We start from the raw sequence: 20412 nt of genomic DNA on the forward strand, positions 1-20412 counted from the left end.
AGCAGCGACGTATTTAAAAAAATTATCCTGACGATGGACCCTCGAAGACGAAACGTCGGATTGCAAAAATGTTGACGCCATTGGATAGAGCGAAAAAAGTGGCATTGTAAATATGCAATTTATTTTAAAATTCGTTTTCAAATAAAGCCAGAAAAAAAATAAAACGATTTTCAAAATTTCGGGTTTTCGGGTTTCGCGTCAACAGTAGACTTTGCAGTTAATACTTTGTATTGCTGAAATCTCAAATCATCCAGAGATAATTTATCATTTGTGCATTTGTAATTAATTCGACTTAGATGTTTATAGCAATACTGTACAAAAATAAAGTTTTTGATCAAACCATGAGACACAGTTTTATGTATTTTTTTCCGTAGAATTGAATGGTGTAATTAGTTTTTGAATCTTTTTTAATTTAAACAAATTATCAACAATTACTGAAAAATTCATTGTTGTAAGGCATTTTGTATTTTTTTGCATTTTTGAGCATGTTTTTGAACTGTGATTACAGATATTTTTATGTCACCAAAAAGTATATGTCAAAACGAAAAAAATGATCACCGGCAGAACTCTGTACGACGATTTTCCTAAGCAGAATTTTTCTTTGAAAAAAAAAGTTTTTCAGACTGGAAAAAAATTAATATCTCGGAAACTTCTTGATTTTTTTATCTAAAAAAATTTGTGATTATTTAAGACACAGAAGGGTATACTTTCACCAAGTTTCGTCAAAATTAAATTATTTTTGCGGAAATGAGAACTAAAAAACGAAAAATCTGAAAAAATCTGTTTTTCGCATTTTTCTTGGAAATTTTGAGGTTATCTTAAAAAGTAACTTCCATAAAAGTTGTAGATTTTTGCATGATTTACAACTTTTGTAGTGGATACTTTTTTGTTTGACGTCAACTTTCGCCAGAAATCCCAATGATACAATTTATCACAAATTTTCAACCCCCCAAATCAACCCTCCGCCAACCATGCTCACGCATTTATTTATTTTTTTTAGGTTTATTATAAGACCTTTTACCATTTCCACTTATAAAAGTCCGGATAACAATTTTTTTTTTCTCCAAGTGTAACTTGGTTGGACTATTAATAATTTAATAGATTACTTTTTGAAACTAATTTTAGGAAAGCAAACGAGAGGAATTCGAATTTGGTCCCCATTTGTCCCTAGAACGAACGACTTTCGTGTCACAAGGAAGAACTTTCGTAACTCGTTAAAGCCCAACTTTTAACAGATAGAAATAAATTTAATGACCCCAAAATAGCCTACCAGCATTTTCTTCATAGACAAAACAATTATTTAGCCAAAAACAATAACATTTTTTTAAAGTTAACGGGTTGGTAATAAAAAACGACGATGTTGGATTTAAATATATCTTTTATTTAGATAACACGAAATAAATATACAATTTCCATACGTCCCACTGTTAATACTCCTCATAAGATTGCACAATGCGCGCAATCCCCGCTTTCGTTGATCTTTTATTTTTTTTTTTTTAACTAATTACCCCAAACGGGACTGAAAAACTAAACGATAGTAGAAAAAGGATTCCGAAAAAAATAAAACGAAACTAACCTTATAAATGCCATCTTACAAGTTACATAAATAAATACAACAAATTAAAACTTGCGTCCGCACACTTTAAACTTAAAAGGTGCCCCTAGTATTAAATAATATAATATAAAACTTTGAAAAAAATAACTGCCGTCTAATATATTATTATATAAAAAGTGGATAACTACGACTATACAAGTAGGTGTTTGCGGTACGGAACGGTACCGGGCGGACGGAAACCGCGCTCTCCCCAAAACCGGAACGGATCCTGCTTTATTCTTCGAGTAAATTAAACGAAATGAAGGAAACGGAGGAATCAAGCAAGCTGCGCTACAATCGTTTGTTAGCTGTCAAAATAAAACGATGCGATTGTTATTTTTACAATCCGGCGCGGCCTACTGTGTTTCCCACAAGCTGCGTTGCAATAGTTTGACAAATGTCAAAATAGACAAAAGTAATTGTTATTCTTATAATTCGGAACGGCCTACTCTGTTTTTCAGAAGTTGTGCTACAAGCATTTGACAACTGTCAAAATAAACACATGCAATTGTTATTCTTACGAGTTAACACAGTCTACTCTGTCTGTAACAAGATAAAACGGGTGTTTTGTTATTTTTTTACCAATTTTCATAAAATTACTTCGCAACCGTTTGACAACTGTCAAAATAAACAAAGGTAATAGTTATTTTTATAATTTGGCACTGCCTACTTTGTTTTCTAGAAACTGTGCTACAAGCATTTCACAACTGTCAAAATAAACACATGCAATTGTTATTCTTACGATTTAGCACAGCCTACTCTGTCTTTAACAAGATAAAAAGGGTGTTTTGTTATTTTTTTTAATCAATTTTCACAAAACTACGTTGCAATTGTTCGACAACTGTCAAAATAAACAAACTAATAGTTATTCTTATAATTTGGCACGGCCTACTCTGTTTTTCCAAAACTTTACTGAAATTGTTTGACAACTGTCAAAATAAACAAAGGTAATACTTATTCTTATAATTTGGCACTGCCTACTGTTTTTCCGAAGCTGTGCTACAAGCATTTGACAACTGTCAAAATAAACGCACGCAATTGTTAGTCTTACGATTTAGCACAGCCTACTCTGCCTTTAACAAGATAAAACGGGTGTTTTGTTATTTTTTTTTACCAATTTTAATAATAATAATAATAATTTTCACAAAACTACGTCGTAATCGTTCGACAACTGTCAAAGTAAACAAACTAATAGTTATTCTTATAATTTGGGACAGCCTACTCTGTTTTTCCGAAGCTGTACTGCAATCTTTTGACAACTGTCAAAATAAACGCACACAATTGTTATTCTTACGATTTAGCGCAGCCTACTCTGTTTTCCAGAAGCTGTGCTACAATAATTTGACAACTGTCAAAATAAACAGATGCAATTGTTATTTTTATGAATTAGCACAGCCTACTCTGTTTCTCGCAAGATAAAACGGACATTTTGTTCTTTTCTCACCAACGCAGAGCCGCTTTGTGGAAAATAAAGCTGCGAGACATGAATCGTATTGCTTTATACGCGAGTCACACTTTTTCTTTAGCTAAATAAGGGAAACTTGACTCGTGATGTAAAAAAACTCAATTAAAACCAAAAAAACAGAAGGAAAAATTCAACAATTAACAAACCGCGCCGCGGAACATTTACGAGAGGTTATGAATTTTACATGTTTGTTGTGCGCTTGCAATTCTGGCGATAACGTTCGCCCTAACCTCGGAACATCGCCGAATGTAGATTGTCGCTCGTTTTACTCGCGACAGCCTACGGGATTGTGCAGACCGGAAGAAAATTTGCGCGAAACAACATCCCGTGGCGGTGGTATTTTTTTCATCCCGTTCGGTTTCGTTAACTGCGAATTAAAAAATTTATTTCAAAGGCATTTACTCGTACCCCGCGTCCAGCCTCGGCACCGTTCCGTAGGCCCTATTTACAATAATAATAGATAAAAAAGATTAGTTGAATACTGTCCGTTTTTTGGTCAAACAACTATACACTTTGAGCTTTCACCTGGAAGGAAGAAAAAGTGATTAATTTCTTTAACGGCTCGCGAGAATGTCGACTAAATCTCCGTTGCCATTCGCACCGATTGCTCAGTTCATAAAACTTTTTTTATATGTGATTTTATGCGGTCGAAGAACCGATATGAAAATATGGTGCCGAAATAGTTCGATTTCAGGTAAATCCCACTCCTGATACCAATTTTCAAAATATCCCACTTCTGATTCGATCGAAAGACTAACTGAACTAAAAATACCCTCCGGCAACGGAGATTCGGTGTTGGACTCACCGTTATTACCGTAAGGTGTCCGTATTGCCGTTCGCCCTCTCCAATTTCATGCGCTTCGTCTGCTTCTGGTGCTCCATGTGGAAATCTCGTTCGGTAAGGTCCAGTCTGTTTACCTACGAAAGAGAATCCGTAACTAAAAAAAATTGTCGACGGGTACCATTTTCTATTATCGTCGACGCACTCACGTTATAAACGAGATTCTCCTCGGACAGGATATCGTCCGGCGGGTTCCTCAGCCTGGCCAGGGTCTCGCACAGCCCGGGACATTGCTTCCGGCTCTTCGCCGTCCCGAGACAACCTGAAACCGAACGTTGTAAACAATTCGGATATAAAAAAACGTTGGACGACGAATAAGAAGCGCTCGATCCCGGCGACTCACCTATGAGGATGACCAGGGACGTCTTGAACAACACCTTGACGCCTTCGCAGAGGAATATGTCCCACACCCGCAGCAACGTGTCCCACGGGAGGGTCCTCGTGAAGGCGCAGAGGAACCACTCGGTGCAGTAGAACATCGGTTCGGCGTTCACCTTTTTCAGGTGCTTGTACACCGGCGGGCACACCTTCTTTAGCAGACCTACGGAGAAGACGGGTGGGATATGATTTATATTCCACATCGAAAAATGTAAAGTAAACGTGCCCGGGTGCATCGGGTTGTGTGGCCCAGCATCAATTTATTTGTTAAACCAATAATAATTATCTAGAAAGCTTAAAACATTTGAAATCTCAAGAGAAGGCCATGAAAAACAATTGCTACAAGCAAGTCGGAACTGCCAACATCGTACGCAGCTGTAATTTAGTAATCGTAATTATGAAATTACAGACAATTTTAAACTTCCGAAAGCTAAGCAATTTATTTATTTGAAAATTTAAAATTAACGATTATAGTGGAACGGAAAATGTTATTATTATTAACAAAATAGGCTTATATACACCTTTATAGAGAGCAATTGTTTTTATTTTTCCATGGCTACACTGTTTTTCAGAAGCTGTGCTACAAACACTTGACAATTGTCAAAATAAATGGATGCAATTGTTATTCTCATGATTTAGCACAGCCTACTCTGTCTTTCGCAAAATAAAACGGGCGTTTGTTAGACAAATGTCAAAATAAACAAAAATTAATTGTTATTCTTATAATTTGGAATGGCCCACTCTGTTTTTTGGAAGTTGTGCTACAAGCTTCTGACAACTGTCAAAATAAATACATGCAATTGTTATACTTATAATTCAGCACAACCTATTCCGTCTTTAAAGAGATAAAACGGATGTTTTGTTATTTTTTTTTACCAATTTTCACAAAACTACGCTGCAACTGTTTGACAACTGTCAAAATAAACAACAGGTAATTGTTATTCTTATGATTTGGCACTGCCTACTCTGTTTTTTAGAAGTTGTGCTACAATCTTTTGACAACTGTCAAAATAAACACGTACAATTGTTATTCTTACGAATTAGCACAAACTACTATGTCTTTAACGAGATAAAACGGGTATTTTGTTGTTTTTTTTTACCAATTTTCGCAAAACTACGGTGCAACTGTTTGACAACTGTCAAAAAAAAACAAGAGGTAATTGTTATTCTTATAATTTGGCACTGCTTACTCTGTTTTTTGGAAGTTGTGCTACAATCTTTTGACAACTGTCAAAATAAATGGATGCAACCGTTGTTCTTCTGATTTAACACAGCCTACTGTACAACCATCTTCATAGAGAGCGATTGTTTTTATTTTTCCATGGCACACTTCAATTTATAATAAAACATATCATTTTTATTATATACATTGCAGGCTAACATCCATCATCATATATAGCGATTGTTTTTATTTTTCCATGGCACACTCAATTTGGCAATTTCCGAAGCGAACCTGCGTCTTTTACACCAAAACCTCAAATTATACTTTTAAAATACAATTACGCGATGTACATCGTTGGATTCGTCGTTAAAAGTGCTATCCGAGTTAATTTAAATGCGCAAGGTTAATTAAACGATAACGACATACGAAACTAATTTCCCGTCGAACTGGAAGTTGAACAATTACTTTTAATATGTTCCCATACGAATTCTTACAAACGAAAAATTAAACGATCCCTAAAAAAACTAGTTCATTGTCTGCGTACTTAACTAACACAAAGTTATATTAAACTGTAAAAAAAGTGTTGAACTATGGAAAAAATTATGACGAAATGTAATTATTTGAAATTTTAAAGCACAGAAAGTATTATTTTTAAAGCACCGTGTTTAGTTTGTGAATTTCAAGGTCAACGACCTCTGACATCGACCTAGTTTGGGTAAACTACATAATATCAATACACCTGATGAGATATGACAATATGACGCTAGGCGAGTAATAAACAAATGACGAGTTTTCATTTTCTAAATTTTTTGGTCACGGTTACCAAAAATAATGTATTTTAATTACTTTTATGCCTTTTAGACCTCTTAAAACATAAAATAATCCTGGAAGACATTTAATTTTTTTGTTTTACAGCTTAAAAAAACGAAAGCGAAGTAAATTTTTGTATAAAACGTCGCAAATGAGCGATTTAAAAGCACTGCCCTTACCTTGCAAAATCAACCCGTCCCTCTGCACCACCTCCATCGTCGGCGAATAGTAGTCCTCCAGGTACTTGTTAGATATGGACACCAGGCACCAGAATGCCTGCTCGGCGGGCATGTGCATCAGCAGGAAAGCCGCCACGGGCGCTTGCGCTTGGCAATACCCGATCTCGGGGTAACGGATCGTGTACGCCTTCAAAACGTTAAACAACTCCTGTTGCCTGCGAACAGAAACGTCAATTTTCGCACGAAAATCGAATATCGCGGCTTACCCGGGCTTATCCTCTGAGCTGAACATCTCGTGCAGCGGGAACTGCCGGTGGATGTCCTTCCTAATGTCCTCGATGCACTTGGGGTCCCCGTCGGCCCGCAAGCAGTCCTCGTACCTGTTGGGTTCCTTGTCCATCAGGAGTTTACCACCGCAGAGGTACAGCCATGCTCTGGGCCGGACGGACATTGGGATGCCTGAAATTTCGTCGGTATACTCTAGTAAGCCTGTGATAAGTCACCGTTTCCTTTTTTTTTAGGCATAGAAGCACGTTTTTGCAGGAAACGACTTTAGAAATTCTTGCTGCAAACGTCTAATACAACAAAAACATTTAAACTGGATGAAACTTAAATATTGAGGTCTTATTCTTAATAATTTTCTTGACGAATGACTTGGCAAACTTTAAAAAAATATTAATATCGCTGTCAATATTTCTAATTTTGAAAGAGTATAGATTGTATGCACACACTTAACATTCACCCTGTACAATGACTGAATCAGGGCGATTACTACTCAAAATTATGTGTCAACTATGTACGGGATAAGTGAATGCTTTTTGCCTTGCATAAATCAGGGAACGTAACAAAGTTAGGGGAAAACCACGGTCTTAATTCCGTATAGTGTAGTGATGTATATGGGTTTTCCCTTTTCCTCTCAAGATTGTAAATTAAAAAATTATATTATTAATAATAATATCAGAACTTTAAAAGTTGTACTTACAATAAAATTAAGTAACAGAAAAAAGTGATATATTTACCTAATAATTAGCAAAATTGTTGCTACTTGGTTTATTAATATTAAAAAATATAAAAACCAACTATTTACATAAAAAACAACGCCGCCAACTTTTCGTTTGCTTCCACTTTTAACAAATTATTTTAAAAACGTAGTGAATGTTTTTATAAAACAGGTTTATTCATTCGTCTTTTAAATGTACAAATTTACTTATAATGACTTTATAAAATTGAGGATCGGTACTAAGACTTTGCAATAGTTCTTTTTCTATCGTCATCACTGTATTCCTGCCCTGTTTTCCACGAAAATTATTCAAAGAAAACAAAAAAAAAATGGAGGCCCTGCTTACTGAAGTATTAAAATCCATCAAATCAAATCGGACAGCACCTGAACAAGTTCTTTACATCTCTTGACATGGCGTCTGGGTTCCATCAAATACCGATCCATCCTAACTCAATCCATAAGACGGGCTTTGTCACACCAGACGGTCATTTTGAATATTTAAAAATGCCATTTGGATTGGCGAATGCACCTGCAGTATTCCAAAGGGCAATTTGCGCTGCTTTGGGTAATTTAAAAAATAATATTGCTCTTGTTTATATGGATGATGTTTTAATTCCATCAGAAACAGTTGAAGAAGGGTTGGTATATTTGGAACAAGTTTTACAGGCCTTGCNATTTGAAGCCAATGTCGAAATCACTGGTCAACATACTAAGTTAATCTTTATGATTATACCTGCCCTTAACCTTGACTACGATGTGATCATTGGTAGTAATTTATTTACAGATACGCGTCTTGCTGCTGTTACTGATTGTGACGGTACTCGAGTTGTTAGTCGACAGCTTCCAAGAGTTTTAATGGTTTCGGGAGACAATTCTAACAAATTAGATGTACCGGATGAATGTTATTCACAAGTTAGCAGTTTACTTGAAAAATATTCAGATATAGTCACTTCTGGCACTGCTGTGTCTGTGGTAAATACTACATCGATGCAAATAAATTTAACAGATAACTTTATTGTTACTCGACATCCTTATCGACTTGCCGCTAGTGAACGCGAAGAATTACGCAAAATTATTAACGATCTACTCTTAAATAATATTATACGCGAGAGTACTTCACCTTATGCTAGCCCCGTGTTACTTGTAAAAAAGAAGGAAGGCTCTTATCGTTTGTGTGTAGATTTTCGCGAATTAAATGCGCACACAGTTAAAGATAGATTTCCTTTGCCGCGTATTGATGACCAACTTGATAGACTTGGACATGGAAAATTCTTTACATCTCTTGACATGGCGTCTGGGTTCCATCAAATACCGATCCATCCTAACTCAATCCATAAGACGGGCTTTGTCACACCAGACGGTCATTTTGAATATTTAAAAATGCCATTTGGATTGGCGAATGCACCTGCAGTATTCCAAAGGGCAATTTGCGCTGCTTTGGGTAATTTAAAAAATAATATTGCTCTTGTTTATATGGATGATGTTTTAATTCCATCAGAAACCGTTGAAGAAGGGTTGGTATATTTGGAACAAGTTTTACAGGCCTTGCAAAAAGCTGGGTTTTCCCTAAATATTAGGAAATGTTAATTTCTTCAGCACAAAATTACATATCTTGGACGTGAAATATCAGCTGAAGGGATAAGACCAGGCAAAATTGAAGCCTTATTAAATGTTCCTTCTCCATCAAACGTAAAACATATTTTTGTAAATTTGTTCGCGATTTCGCTTCATGAACAGCATGTATTACTCATTTTACAAAAAAAAGATATCCCTTTTAATTGGATAGTCGAACACGTTAATATTTATTCATTCTACAGGAAAAAAGTAAAAAGTGGAAACACAAAAATATATCTTCCTAGTAGTTTTTCTTTAAGTGATTAGTCTTCGTCAAGGGTAATAATAGAATAGCAGGAATACAGGATATTTCTTTGAATGACTGCAATATTTAACAATTTTAATACATCAGGTAAGAGTTCTTGTATTAATTATATTTAGACAAATAATTTTAAGTCTTTATTTTGAATTATTATTGAATTATTTATTATTTGACATTGCTGTGACGTAATTCAATGCTATTTGGGGGGTATATAGCCCGTGGTACAGTCATTTCCTGCAATATCAGTAGTTAAGAGTCTGGTTTGTGAGGTTAGATATCATTTGCATACCTAGATTCCATTGTTTGACATAGTTTGATGAAAAAAATGAGTCCCCAATTAAGTTTTTTTGTTTTTTGCTACATATATAACACATGCTTGTTGTTTTATACTGTTTTTGGTAATTTTTATGTCAATGTAAGATTATTTAACATTAAACGAATAAATAACGATAAAAACGACACGAATTTAACAACAAACAAACTTACCCTTCCTACACCTCTCCTTTATCTTCCTGTAGTTCCTATCCATGTAAAAATTCCACTGGGACAGCATCTTCAGCCACTTCCTCTCCCTGCGCAGCACGGTCTCGGGCGGGGGCCCCTGTCTGGGCTCCGGGGAATACTGGGATCCCCCGAGGAACCCGTGCCTGTCCGGCACAGTGGATATAACGCTCCCATCTAGCAAAGTGGAGGCTTCCGAACACTCAGAGATAGTGTCAGCGTTCACCGACGAAGCCATTTTCCTTTACGTCAGTTCAAAGTCATTATAGACCTAAAATTATGAAGCAATGCAGCGAAACGTGGTGTTAGATAATAGTAATAATCCTGATAACGGTTAGAGCTTTACGGTCCCGACATGAATCGTGTTTAGAAGGACAAATTAAATAAACAATTTCACAGAGCTATGATGGTAATCCCGTTATCAGACGATCTAAGTAAAACGTTTAGAAAGTGAATAATTTTTTGAAATTCCCAATTTCTCACAGTGTGGTTAGTTTGATTACCCAATCGTTTCTTTTGCAATTCTACTACCTTTCTACGTTAAAAGAATACAATACGTACCCGTGCTATAAAAATTTAACTGCCTCTCACGACGGTGTAATATTTATAGACAAATATTTACAATATGTTTTTATGTGTTCTGCGGCTTCAGGGACATTTTGCGAAACACGACACTTCAAAAAAACACTCCTATCTCACTGTGGAACACTTTTTAATGGTTTTACGGTCCGTACGTGATTGGGGAATTAAATAATTCCACTTTTAATCATTAATGACGAAGGGGGGCGGGTTACTTGTTGACAAAAAATATGACACATGAAGGGTGTTGGCCAAACTGCCGTCTCACTTTCTCGACAGGCTGACCAATCTGTTCCTCAAAAGTTGTCTTACAAAAACTGCATTCCTCAAAAAGCGTTATCACCTAGTAGAAGCTTACAATCACAACTGAACAAACTTTGTCAAAATATTTACGTCCCTAATGCAAAAAAATACAATATTAAAAATATATTTACTACAGAACAAGCAACCGATTTCTATGTGTAATATCACCTTAATACTACTATTATTTCAAAGATGGCGCTCTGTTTCCAAGTCTAAGTTCCTCTAGTAGTGGACAGATGGGAAAAAAAATGTACAGTTTTTTTTTATATCAAGGTTTTGTTTCGTAATATAAGTTCAATTTATGATACATAAGATGGCAGCGTACAATTATAACCAACCTCTAAAAAAATTATTTATAGTTGAGATACCAACCAAAGGGAAATTGAATATTAAAAAACGCATTTTTTAATGTTATATGCTCACAAATTTGCTATTACGACTATTATGTTACATCACAGAAAACTTTGTTCTTTATGGGAATTGGATTAACAGTATAAATAAACTTCTGCTTAAAATTTTATATGAAAAATAACCAAATTGTGGATTGTTTGAACTACCAGTAGATATTTTGTACTGAATGTTCAAATCTCTGAATTTCCTGCGTACATAACCTTAAAATGCAATAGGTAAACAAATAATACGAAAATACGAAACTGCTATGGAAACGTGTTTCTCGAGAACTGTTTGATCGATAGTTGTCCAAAATGAGCGACTGGTTCGCCCAACTAAAAAAGGCAAAGAAGTCCTGTATCGTCGACGGGAAATTAAAGAGGGTGCATTTCGACTTTGGCGATGGAAGAGAAATGGTGGAGGAGTACAATTTGGACACCAACGTGGTCACTCGAAGAGCCTGGAGACACAACAAAGAACTGAAAGGCGAGGACAAGTGGGAAGTCGAAATCGGAGATCCAGAACCAGTATACAATAAAGAAGAAACCGTTTTAATTCGTGAGAATTCGAACCAGGTGCTTAAGTCGTGTGCAATTTTTTCATTGTACGAGTAACTTGGTGTTGTTTTTAGCCATTCGTGAGTAGAAGAATCACAAGGACGAACTTGGAGTGGCGTATCAGGAATTTGCCGTATCCCATAGAAACGTATTCCGTGACGGCCGAGCCGGATAGTAAGAATCTCGTGGTAAGGACCGCCAACAAGAAGTATTTTAAGAAGCTCCCGATACCAGATCTGGATAGATTGAATTTACTTCCCGAGCAGGAGAATATATCTTTTTCGCACAAATTTAACACGCTTATAATAACAGTGAGTAAATTTTAAACGTTTGTGGGTTTTCAATTTATTTAGCAGGCATTTTTTTCCCTAATCTATTGAAAATTAGTAAATTGCCGATAAACCAGCGCAGATCCTACAAGATTGGCCCTCTAGATCGTTTTGATTTCTACTAAATCGTATTTTTTTTTCAGTATAAGAAACCGAAGGCTTTGGTAGACTTGGAGAAAGCAGTTTTACAAGAAATCAATGAAATACAACCTAAAAATCAGGATATGATGAACTGTAAACCCAGTTAAAATATTTTTTTTTAATTACAATAATAAAATTGTTTTTTTTTTAATAATAATAATTAATTAGTAGGTCACTCTCTGTCAGTTCAGTTAAAATTTTCATTCCGAAACTCACTTTTTAATGAAAATATACAAAAACTGTCCCAAAACGTCATAAAATAGTAAAACGTAGGTTATAAAACGAATATTTATTTTCTATAAAAAATTGATTAACACAAAAACATGCCATCGATTGTACTGTAAGGGACTTCCACCTCTTCTAAACCTGTAGGCGCTTCCACGATAAACTCACAAAGCAACTCCTCTCCCGTCTCTGTGACTTCTGCCACCTGCTCCAAGTCGTTAGAAATAAGCTTCGTCGCTTGCTCGATCTCATCCTGCTCCGACATTTCTCTATCCTCCGTTCTAATCGCATCTCCACTTAACACGTTCCCTTTCGGTCCTGCAAAACAACACCACATTCAACTTAAAGCGAGTTCTTTGAAGGAAAAACAACTTACCGTGTACTATACGCATGTGGCGGGTCAGCGACTCCCGTCTAGACAGTAACTTGCCGCAGACGTTGCAGGTTTTCGACGTTCCGCCCTCGTGGTACGATCTCATGTGGTTGCCGAGGCTGAAACGGCTTTTTAGGGGCTTCGAACAAATGTTGCAGCTGAATCTGTAGAATAAAGATGACTGAGATGGTTATAAACACACATTCATTTTCCACATAAATATATCCCCCTTCTGATTTCGGTTTGCAGTACATCCCGCTTCTGATATCGGTCGCTAATCCATCGCAAAGCCTGAAGGTCCCTGTAAACTTTTCAAAACACCGTAACGATTACTTACGTTTTGGTTTTGGTATGCCTCCTCCGGTGGTAGTACCAACTGACCTGATTCTGGAACACCTTCTTGCACAACTGGCAGGGGTATATCCTGCTGACGTTGTGCCTTCTCATATGCGTCGCCAGCGAGTTCTTCCTCAGCATGACGCCGCATACATGGCACGGGTACCGCCTCGTCGGATTCTGGTGGATCAACGACACGTGCAACGCCAAAAGACTGAAACAAAAATCGTGAATCTAATATCAGGTAAGCGAACCGGTGGGTTATTCACTTCTTTAGGTGGAATTTCCTTCCGCATTCGTTACATTCGTAGCGTGGCGGTTTGTGTCGCGTCATGACGTGCTCATTTAGGCGGTACGTCGAGATCTGGATACCGCAGTAGGAGCAAATCCTGACGTCTCGGCCCTTGTGGTGGTACAAGTGGTTCCTGAATGAGGTTTTTTTGGCGAATAGCTTCCCTGGAATTTATCGCCGATGTAAATTTTAAATACGTAATATAGTACAGTCACCGAAGCTGAAAATCAGCTATAATCTCCGAATTCTTTGAAACTGCATGGATTTGCATGAAAATTTAGATTAAGACTCATCTGAAGTTTAAAAGTGACATAAGCTCGATTGACGCTTTATGTTTTTTAGGGGTAAAAACTACACCTAAGTGAAAAAAATTGAAAAAATTAAATAATGTTCCATGTTCTCGAACATGTTTTATGATATATTTGATCTTTTCGACCCTTTATTTAACCCTTAAAAACTACTCCTATGCAAAAAATAATGATAAAAAATTACTTTTTAAAGATTTGGAATGATTAAATCGTGCAATTATTTAAAATAAAAGTTACCTTATAGCTAATAAAAGAATTTTTCCCTTTCAACCCCTAAAAACCACCCCTGTATTCACAAAAATGATAAAAAATTACTATTTAAAAGCTTCTCTAAATGCTTTAACGGTGCAATTATTTAAAATAAAAAGTCCCTCATTGCTTATGAAAGAATTTGTATCTCACAACACTTTTCAACCCTTATAAATCACCCCCCCGTGCTAAAAAAAATGATAAAAAATTATGTTTTAAATCTTGGATTGCTATAATTGTGCAATAATTTAAAATAAAAATTCCCTTATATTGTTTAGGAAAGAATATTTTACTTTTGCCATTTTTAAATCTTATAAACTACCCTTTTACCAATATTAATGTAAAATATTTTTTATTATAATCGATTTTTAAATAAAATCAATCATAAAAAAAAATTGCTACTTTTATATACGCTGACGCGCACTTGAATCCTAACATTTTGCTCCAAAAATGAGAAAGCCTATTTTGCCCAGAAAAAATGTCATTGGTTTTTTTACCATAACTCGGTTAATTTTGAAGCTATAGTATCCTACAAAAAAGCATTTTAAAGATAATTTCAAGAGCTGTGAGATCGTTTGCATATAAAACCTTTTAAGTCCTTCACTTTTTAAAGGGAAAGGATCAAAGGGCTCGAGACAGGTCGTTTTTTTCACTAAAATGGATATACTTCAAGCGGCGATATCTCCAATATTTTTTATGCTATAGGAATAAAAGAAAAGCAAAATATTTGTTGAAAAAAAAGCTACATTTTTGTTTTCTATCATTTTCTGTATCTTTCATAGTTTCGGAGTTATTATATAAATATGGTAATTTTTTTTGAATAATGAAAAATACGTTTTCAACTTTTACCGTATATTAAAAAAACACGCATTCTGAACCGGTCTACCTTCAGCATCGTATGAAAAACACTAAAACAAAACTAATTGTAAAGGGTCTACAATTAATTTTAATTCTGATGGAAATGGTACAGCGTTTACTGTTCATTCTTCCTTAAAAAATATGAGCAACCCATCTGTTTTTGACGATAACTCCTTCAATTTTGCTCTAATTAACTTTTATAAATGCTCATTTTGAAGGTGTTTTTGAGTACTACAAAAAACTCCCGAAGCGTTATACACGTAAAATTAATCCTTTTTCCGTTATTTGACGTTGAATACATCGATTCGAGTATTTCCCCCAAAACAAGTCCCCTTCCACTAACCATAGTTGGCTTTGTATAGGACGTACAACACTTTTTAAAAAACGATTTTCTTTGTTTATTTATAAGCTACATTTTTGTTCATTACACTTTTTTTAATAAAATGCGTAGTTTTTGGGTTATTCGCGAAAAATACTTTGAAAAAGTGTTTTTTTCACTGGAAATTCCAAGTTTTCAATCGTGAATAACTAAAAAACTACTGATTTCTCGAAAAAATTCTTCGAATACTTTTTGCTCAAAATTTGATTCTCTATCGATTTCCAGTTATTTTTGAAAAAAAAATTTCCACCCCTGAGAAGGTGTGTCAACACCCAACAGGGTGGAAGCGTCAATCGGCGCTATGTCACTAATGTTCATTGACCTTTTCTCTAACTATCTGCCAAATTTCAAGTCGATCGGTTCAGGTTCAAAGAATTGAGAGGTGAAAAGCTTCAATGACTGATTGACTGTACTAATTAAGTCGTTAGCTCAATCGTTTGTCGATAAAAACATTTTGTGGTAACGAACTGTTTAAATGCATTATTTTTCAATGATTACGTGCCCCTTTTGGTCTGATCTTTGAAAACAATGGATTTAGTGACGTTATTGGCTCAAAAAACAAAACTACAAACACACTATTTTTATTTTTTTGAGAAATGCAATTTTTTTTTTTTTCAAATTTTAATGTTTTCACACCACTTTTAACAATTTTATCAGGCGCTCCAATTAATATAAATGTGTATTTTGCATTTTTTTCTCATAAATTTTTAGTAATAATCGACGCAAAAATCAAATCATGATATACCGTCAAATTCTCTACGAGACAGTAAAAAAATTTTTATTTAAATGAAGTAGATAGTCACTTGTTATTAAGGCAGTTATTGGAAAATAATAATAATAAATGCTAGTTTTTGTTTTTTAAACATGAACCAAAAATGACGGGTTTGTAGCATTTTTTCGATAGACCTGAAAAATTTCTATTTGACAAGTTATTTTCTTAGCAATTTAAGTTATTTGCTTCTTAAAATAGTGCCATTTTAGACTTGTGATAGCTGAAAATAATTTTACAATCCTTTAAAGTTTTTTTTTATTACAAAGTTAAAACTGCATAATTTTAATACGCTTTAAAAAAACCAGCCTACTGATTTTCAAAGTAGAATTCATCGCATTAGACATAGATTTAACCCATAATACCAATTGCAATTTGATGCTCTATCGATTTCTAGCGTTATTTTTTTTTTAAATTTCCACCCCCGAGAAGGGGTGTCAACCCCCAACGGTGTGGAAGCGTCAATCGGCGCTTTGTCACTAATATTCATTGACCTTTTCTCTATCTATCTGCCAAATTTCAAGTCGATCGGTTCAGTTTCAAAGAATTCAGAGGTGAAAAGCTTCAATGACTATATTAATAAGGGGGGATACGATCTTACCGCAATCCTCGCAGAGATACGGCGGATCGCCAAACTCAACTTGCGGCAGGCTTAACCTCCTCCACTTCCGCACCATGAAACATCCCGCTTCCCCTTTCAAGTTCTCAAAGTACTTGTCGTGCTCCTCATCGAAAAGGTCGAACGTGTCCGGGACAGGCGGTTTTTTTTTCCTAGACAAGTAAAATTAGAAACCCACATCCCCGATGATTAAAAATATGGGCAATTGCGAAATTAGAACACCACAACATTAAAAAGAGTGTCGAAAATAAACGCAAACAAATAAATCTGCGAAGTTAAGTAAGGAGCATCAGCTTCTCGCGCCCTGAACAATTAAGTTTCAAAGAGCTAAGACTTACTTGGGGACGTTCACGTTAAACAAGTAATTGTACGCGTCCCCGGCTTTTCTCTTCCTCTCCTCGTCGCTCAAGCTGCTCGTCGCTTCTTGCGGTGTCTCTATCCTCGAGGATGTCTGGCATCTTTCTCGTCTGCTCGCCAGGAACGTGTCCAAACTAGTCATGTGACTTGGGTTCATCAATCTCTTCTTTAGAACCGAACCGGCATTTTTCTGTACTTCGGAAAGCTTACATTTTGAAACGTTCGAGTCTATCGAGGGAATCGTATCGATCGCCAAGTCAGAATCTACGGTGTTCGGAACGGAAGCGTGTAGAATTACAGGAGAAGGCTCTAGGATCGGGAAGTCAGATTCTAGATTTAGGATCGAAGATTCTAGATTTGGTGTGGCGGTCTCCAAAACTGGGATATTTTGGACAGATTCTAGATTTGGGACGGTAGATTCTTGATTTGGGACAGAAGATTCTAGATCTACGACTGCACTATCGTGTTCCTCGTCTTCGTTAATAATTTCGATTACGCAGTCGCCATTTTGCGAATGCTCGGATAGAATGCACCCCAGAATGGAGGCCATAGGTTGGTCGTTGTTCGATTTGTTTTCGGCGAGTGTCTTTTTTGTTTGGTTTTTATTTAAACCGGTGGTGTTTGCGGATGTGGTTTCGGGGGGAGGACTGTCGTTCTCTAGCGAGGAAACGTATTTATCGATGATTCGTTTCCTCTTCTCTAGGTACTCTTCCAAGTTTGCTGCAGCGCTTCTCCTGGAACTGATAGAAAAAGCACTTTTTTTTTAAGTAAATTAATTTCTATGTCGGTAATAAAATCATTCGTTTTTGTGCGGATGGTGTCATTTTTGCCGTCATAAACCAGAAAAAAACTAAAACTTACAAACCTCTGTTTCTTGTTCGTATTTTCTCGCACCCTCCCCAATTTCTCCTGCGCGATTTCTTCCAGCAGGTCCTTCAGGTCGACGGGGACCGCGCCGTTTCTCCTTTTATCGATCTGTTCCTCTACGATTTTCACCCGTTTCCAGAAAGCGTGGGCCGAGTGTACAGCCTCCAGGCAGTCCGCGCATACTACGGGGTTCAGCGAGGCACGAAAGTCCTAATGACGTGAAGTGTTGATTAGAACATTTTCGGTTCTTCCTTAAAATTTGTTTATTAATATATTTTTATTACTTACGATCGATTCGGTCACTTCGGATAGTTTCTGCCTCAGCTCGTAAGACTTCCGTTGGTTTTTACCGACGTCGAACAGTTTCTGGGAAGTGCAGGACGGAACGGGTTTCAGGCACGTGCGACATATGGAGATCTCCACTGCTGCAGTCAAAATATGGGCGATATTTACATGACAAGTCAGATGAAAGCAATCGTTAATATCGAAACAAAAAGAAACTTACTTGCTTCCGATGAAGAAAGGGTTTCGCCATCCTGAACCACTTCTATCCCATCCTCTTCTAAACTACCCTCGATACTAGTGTTAGTTGTACTAATATCCCCTACAGTCGGTAAAGTCCCGGTAATGCTTTGAACAGATACATCGTCATTGCTTTTAAAAGCTTCATTGATATCTCGAACGTTGATATTCCGAACTGGTTGTAATCTATCTTTGTCCAGATCTTGCTGTAATTTAGTTTTATTCCGAATTTTTTGTAATCCGCCTTTATTCAGAACTGGTTGTAATTTATCTTTATTTAATACCGACTGTAATCGTTCATCATTCCTAACCAGTTGTAATTTAACTTTATTCCGAACTGATTGTAATCTGCCTTTATTCGGAACTGGTTGTAATTTGTCTTTACTTAATACCGACTGTAATCGATCATCATTCCTAACCGGTTGTAATTTATCTTTATTCGGAACTGGTTGTAATTTGTCTTTACTTAATACCGACTGTAATCGATCTTCATTCCTAAATGGTTGTAATTTATCTTTATTCGGAACTGGTTGTAATTTGTCTTTACTTAATACCGACTGTAATCGATCTTCATTCCTAACCGGTTGTAATTTATCTTTATTCCGAACTGGTTGTAATTTGTCTTTATTCCGAACCAATTGTAATCTATCTTTATTTCGAAGTGATTGTAATCTATCTTTATTTGGAACTGGTTGTAATCTACCTTTATTCAATACTGACTGTAATGGACTATTGTTCCTAACCGGTTGTAGTCTATCTTTATTCGAAACTGATTTTAATGGATCTTTATCCAAAACTGGTTGTATTCTGTCTCTATTCGGAACTAACTCTAATGGATCTTTATCCCAAATTGGCTGCGACTTATCTTTATTTGGAACTAGTTGAAAGTTATCTTTACTCAGAACCGGTTGTAATCTATCTTTATTCCGAACCAATTGTAATCTATCTTCATGTGGCACTGGTTGTAATCTACCTTTATTCAGTACTGACTGTAATGGATTATCGTTCCTAACCGGTTGTAATCTGTCTTTACTCGAAACTGATTTTAATGGATCTTTATCCAAAACTGGCTGCGACCTATCTTTATTTGGAACCGGTTGTAATTTATCTTTATTCAAAGCTGGTTGTAATTGTTTTGCAATACTCTGTGATGACGTTGACGCACCCCTGTCTTTGTCCACTTCAACACATGGGCAAGCATAACCTACATAAAATCGACAAAACAATAAAAATAATTAAGTAGTAATTGATTTTACCATAAAAACAACTGATTAAAATTACCTTGTAATTGAAATATCTGGCTCTTTTCTACCACTACCTCCTTAACTTTGCTTTTGTCTATAAGATGATCCGCATCGGGATCTATTATAATATTAAAAGTCTCATCGCCCGTTCCTAGGTCGTACAAATCTAAAAACATGGAGTTTACGACGAAAAACCCAATCAAGGTTGATTTTAAAAACCTTACCTGATTGGTCCAAAACCAACACTTGGATTTCATTGTTTGCTTCGGAGTTCAACAGTTTTACAAATGGTGGGCTCGGTAATTTTGGAGCTGTAGCGACGGTAGATTGTTTCAATGTTTCGTTTAAAAGTGGAAACGTCTTTTTAAGTATGTTGGGGGTCCATTTACTGTGTCTCGTCTGAAGCATTGACTGTTCAGGACTAAGTAAAGTGTCTAAAAAGAAATTGTGGCAATAAATCATTCGATTGTAACTATCTGCTCCGGATCACACTTACCTTTGGTATCGTGCATCATAGTTGCAGTTGTTCAAAGGACTAGGTTGACATTTTAAAAATTATCCTAATTACAATAATACTTATGTTTGCTAATTGAAGTATAAGACATATTAAATACTGACTGATTAAATTTATACAATTTGAACAATTCAATAGACATAAAATAGGCAGTTGGATTGGTTAATTGTTTACTAAATCTTTAGTTTAATGTGCTTATCACATGATTTAAATTTTATTCACCACTGATATGATCGCTATTTCTTCCTAGAACTCAAATTTTATTTAGTTTTACACAAATGTTTATCTCCAACTTCAACCAGAAAGTAGTATATTTTACATAACCTATACTGTTTACACAAATTCAAATTCTTCTTCATCTTGTGTTTACTATTTACCACTAATTAAATTAGGAA

General features: G+C 35.9%; 3 protein-coding genes across 3 annotated transcripts; 1 reads left to right on the plus strand and 2 right to left on the minus strand.

The window, feature by feature from the left end:
• Positions 1 to 1360: 1360 nt before the first annotated feature.
• LOC108909963 (TBC1 domain family member 10A) lies at positions 1361 to 10750 on the minus strand. The gene is made up of 8 exons (XM_018714439.1): positions 10368 to 10750; positions 9792 to 10077; positions 6696 to 6888; positions 6430 to 6644; positions 4244 to 4441; positions 4050 to 4162; positions 3865 to 3977; positions 1361 to 3584 (listed from the first exon to the last, which is right to left on the minus strand). The coding sequence occupies exons 2-7, from the start codon at positions 10042 to 10044 to the stop codon at positions 3870 to 3872; spliced, it is 1080 nt and encodes a 359-aa protein (XP_018569955.1). The 5' UTR covers positions 10045 to 10077; positions 10368 to 10750; the 3' UTR covers positions 1361 to 3584; positions 3865 to 3869.
• Positions 10751 to 11299: 549 nt separating this feature from the next.
• LOC108909957 (protein DPCD) lies at positions 11300 to 12261 on the plus strand. Its single transcript, XM_018714435.1, has 3 exons — positions 11300 to 11653; positions 11710 to 11946; positions 12108 to 12261. The coding sequence occupies exons 1-3, from the start codon at positions 11393 to 11395 to the stop codon at positions 12210 to 12212; spliced, it is 603 nt and encodes a 200-aa protein (XP_018569951.1). The 5' UTR covers positions 11300 to 11392; the 3' UTR covers positions 12213 to 12261.
• Positions 12262 to 12399: 138 nt separating this feature from the next.
• LOC108909954 lies at positions 12400 to 20241 on the minus strand. The gene is made up of 12 exons (XM_018714430.1): positions 20000 to 20241; positions 19728 to 19937; positions 19541 to 19669; positions 18243 to 19463; positions 18026 to 18162; positions 17736 to 17947; positions 16852 to 17610; positions 16496 to 16665; positions 13309 to 13495; positions 13041 to 13253; positions 12707 to 12867; positions 12400 to 12648 (listed from the first exon to the last, which is right to left on the minus strand). The coding sequence occupies exons 1-12, from the start codon at positions 20016 to 20018 to the stop codon at positions 12416 to 12418; spliced, it is 3651 nt and encodes a 1216-aa protein (XP_018569946.1). The 5' UTR covers positions 20019 to 20241; the 3' UTR covers positions 12400 to 12415.
• Positions 20242 to 20412: the final 171 nt, after the last annotated feature.

This window comes from Anoplophora glabripennis, unplaced genomic scaffold (assembly GCF_000390285.2).
Source record: "Anoplophora glabripennis isolate ALB-LARVAE unplaced genomic scaffold, Agla_2.0 scaffold654, whole genome shotgun sequence".
Classification (NCBI taxonomy): Eukaryota; Metazoa; Arthropoda; class Insecta; order Coleoptera; family Cerambycidae; genus Anoplophora; species Anoplophora glabripennis.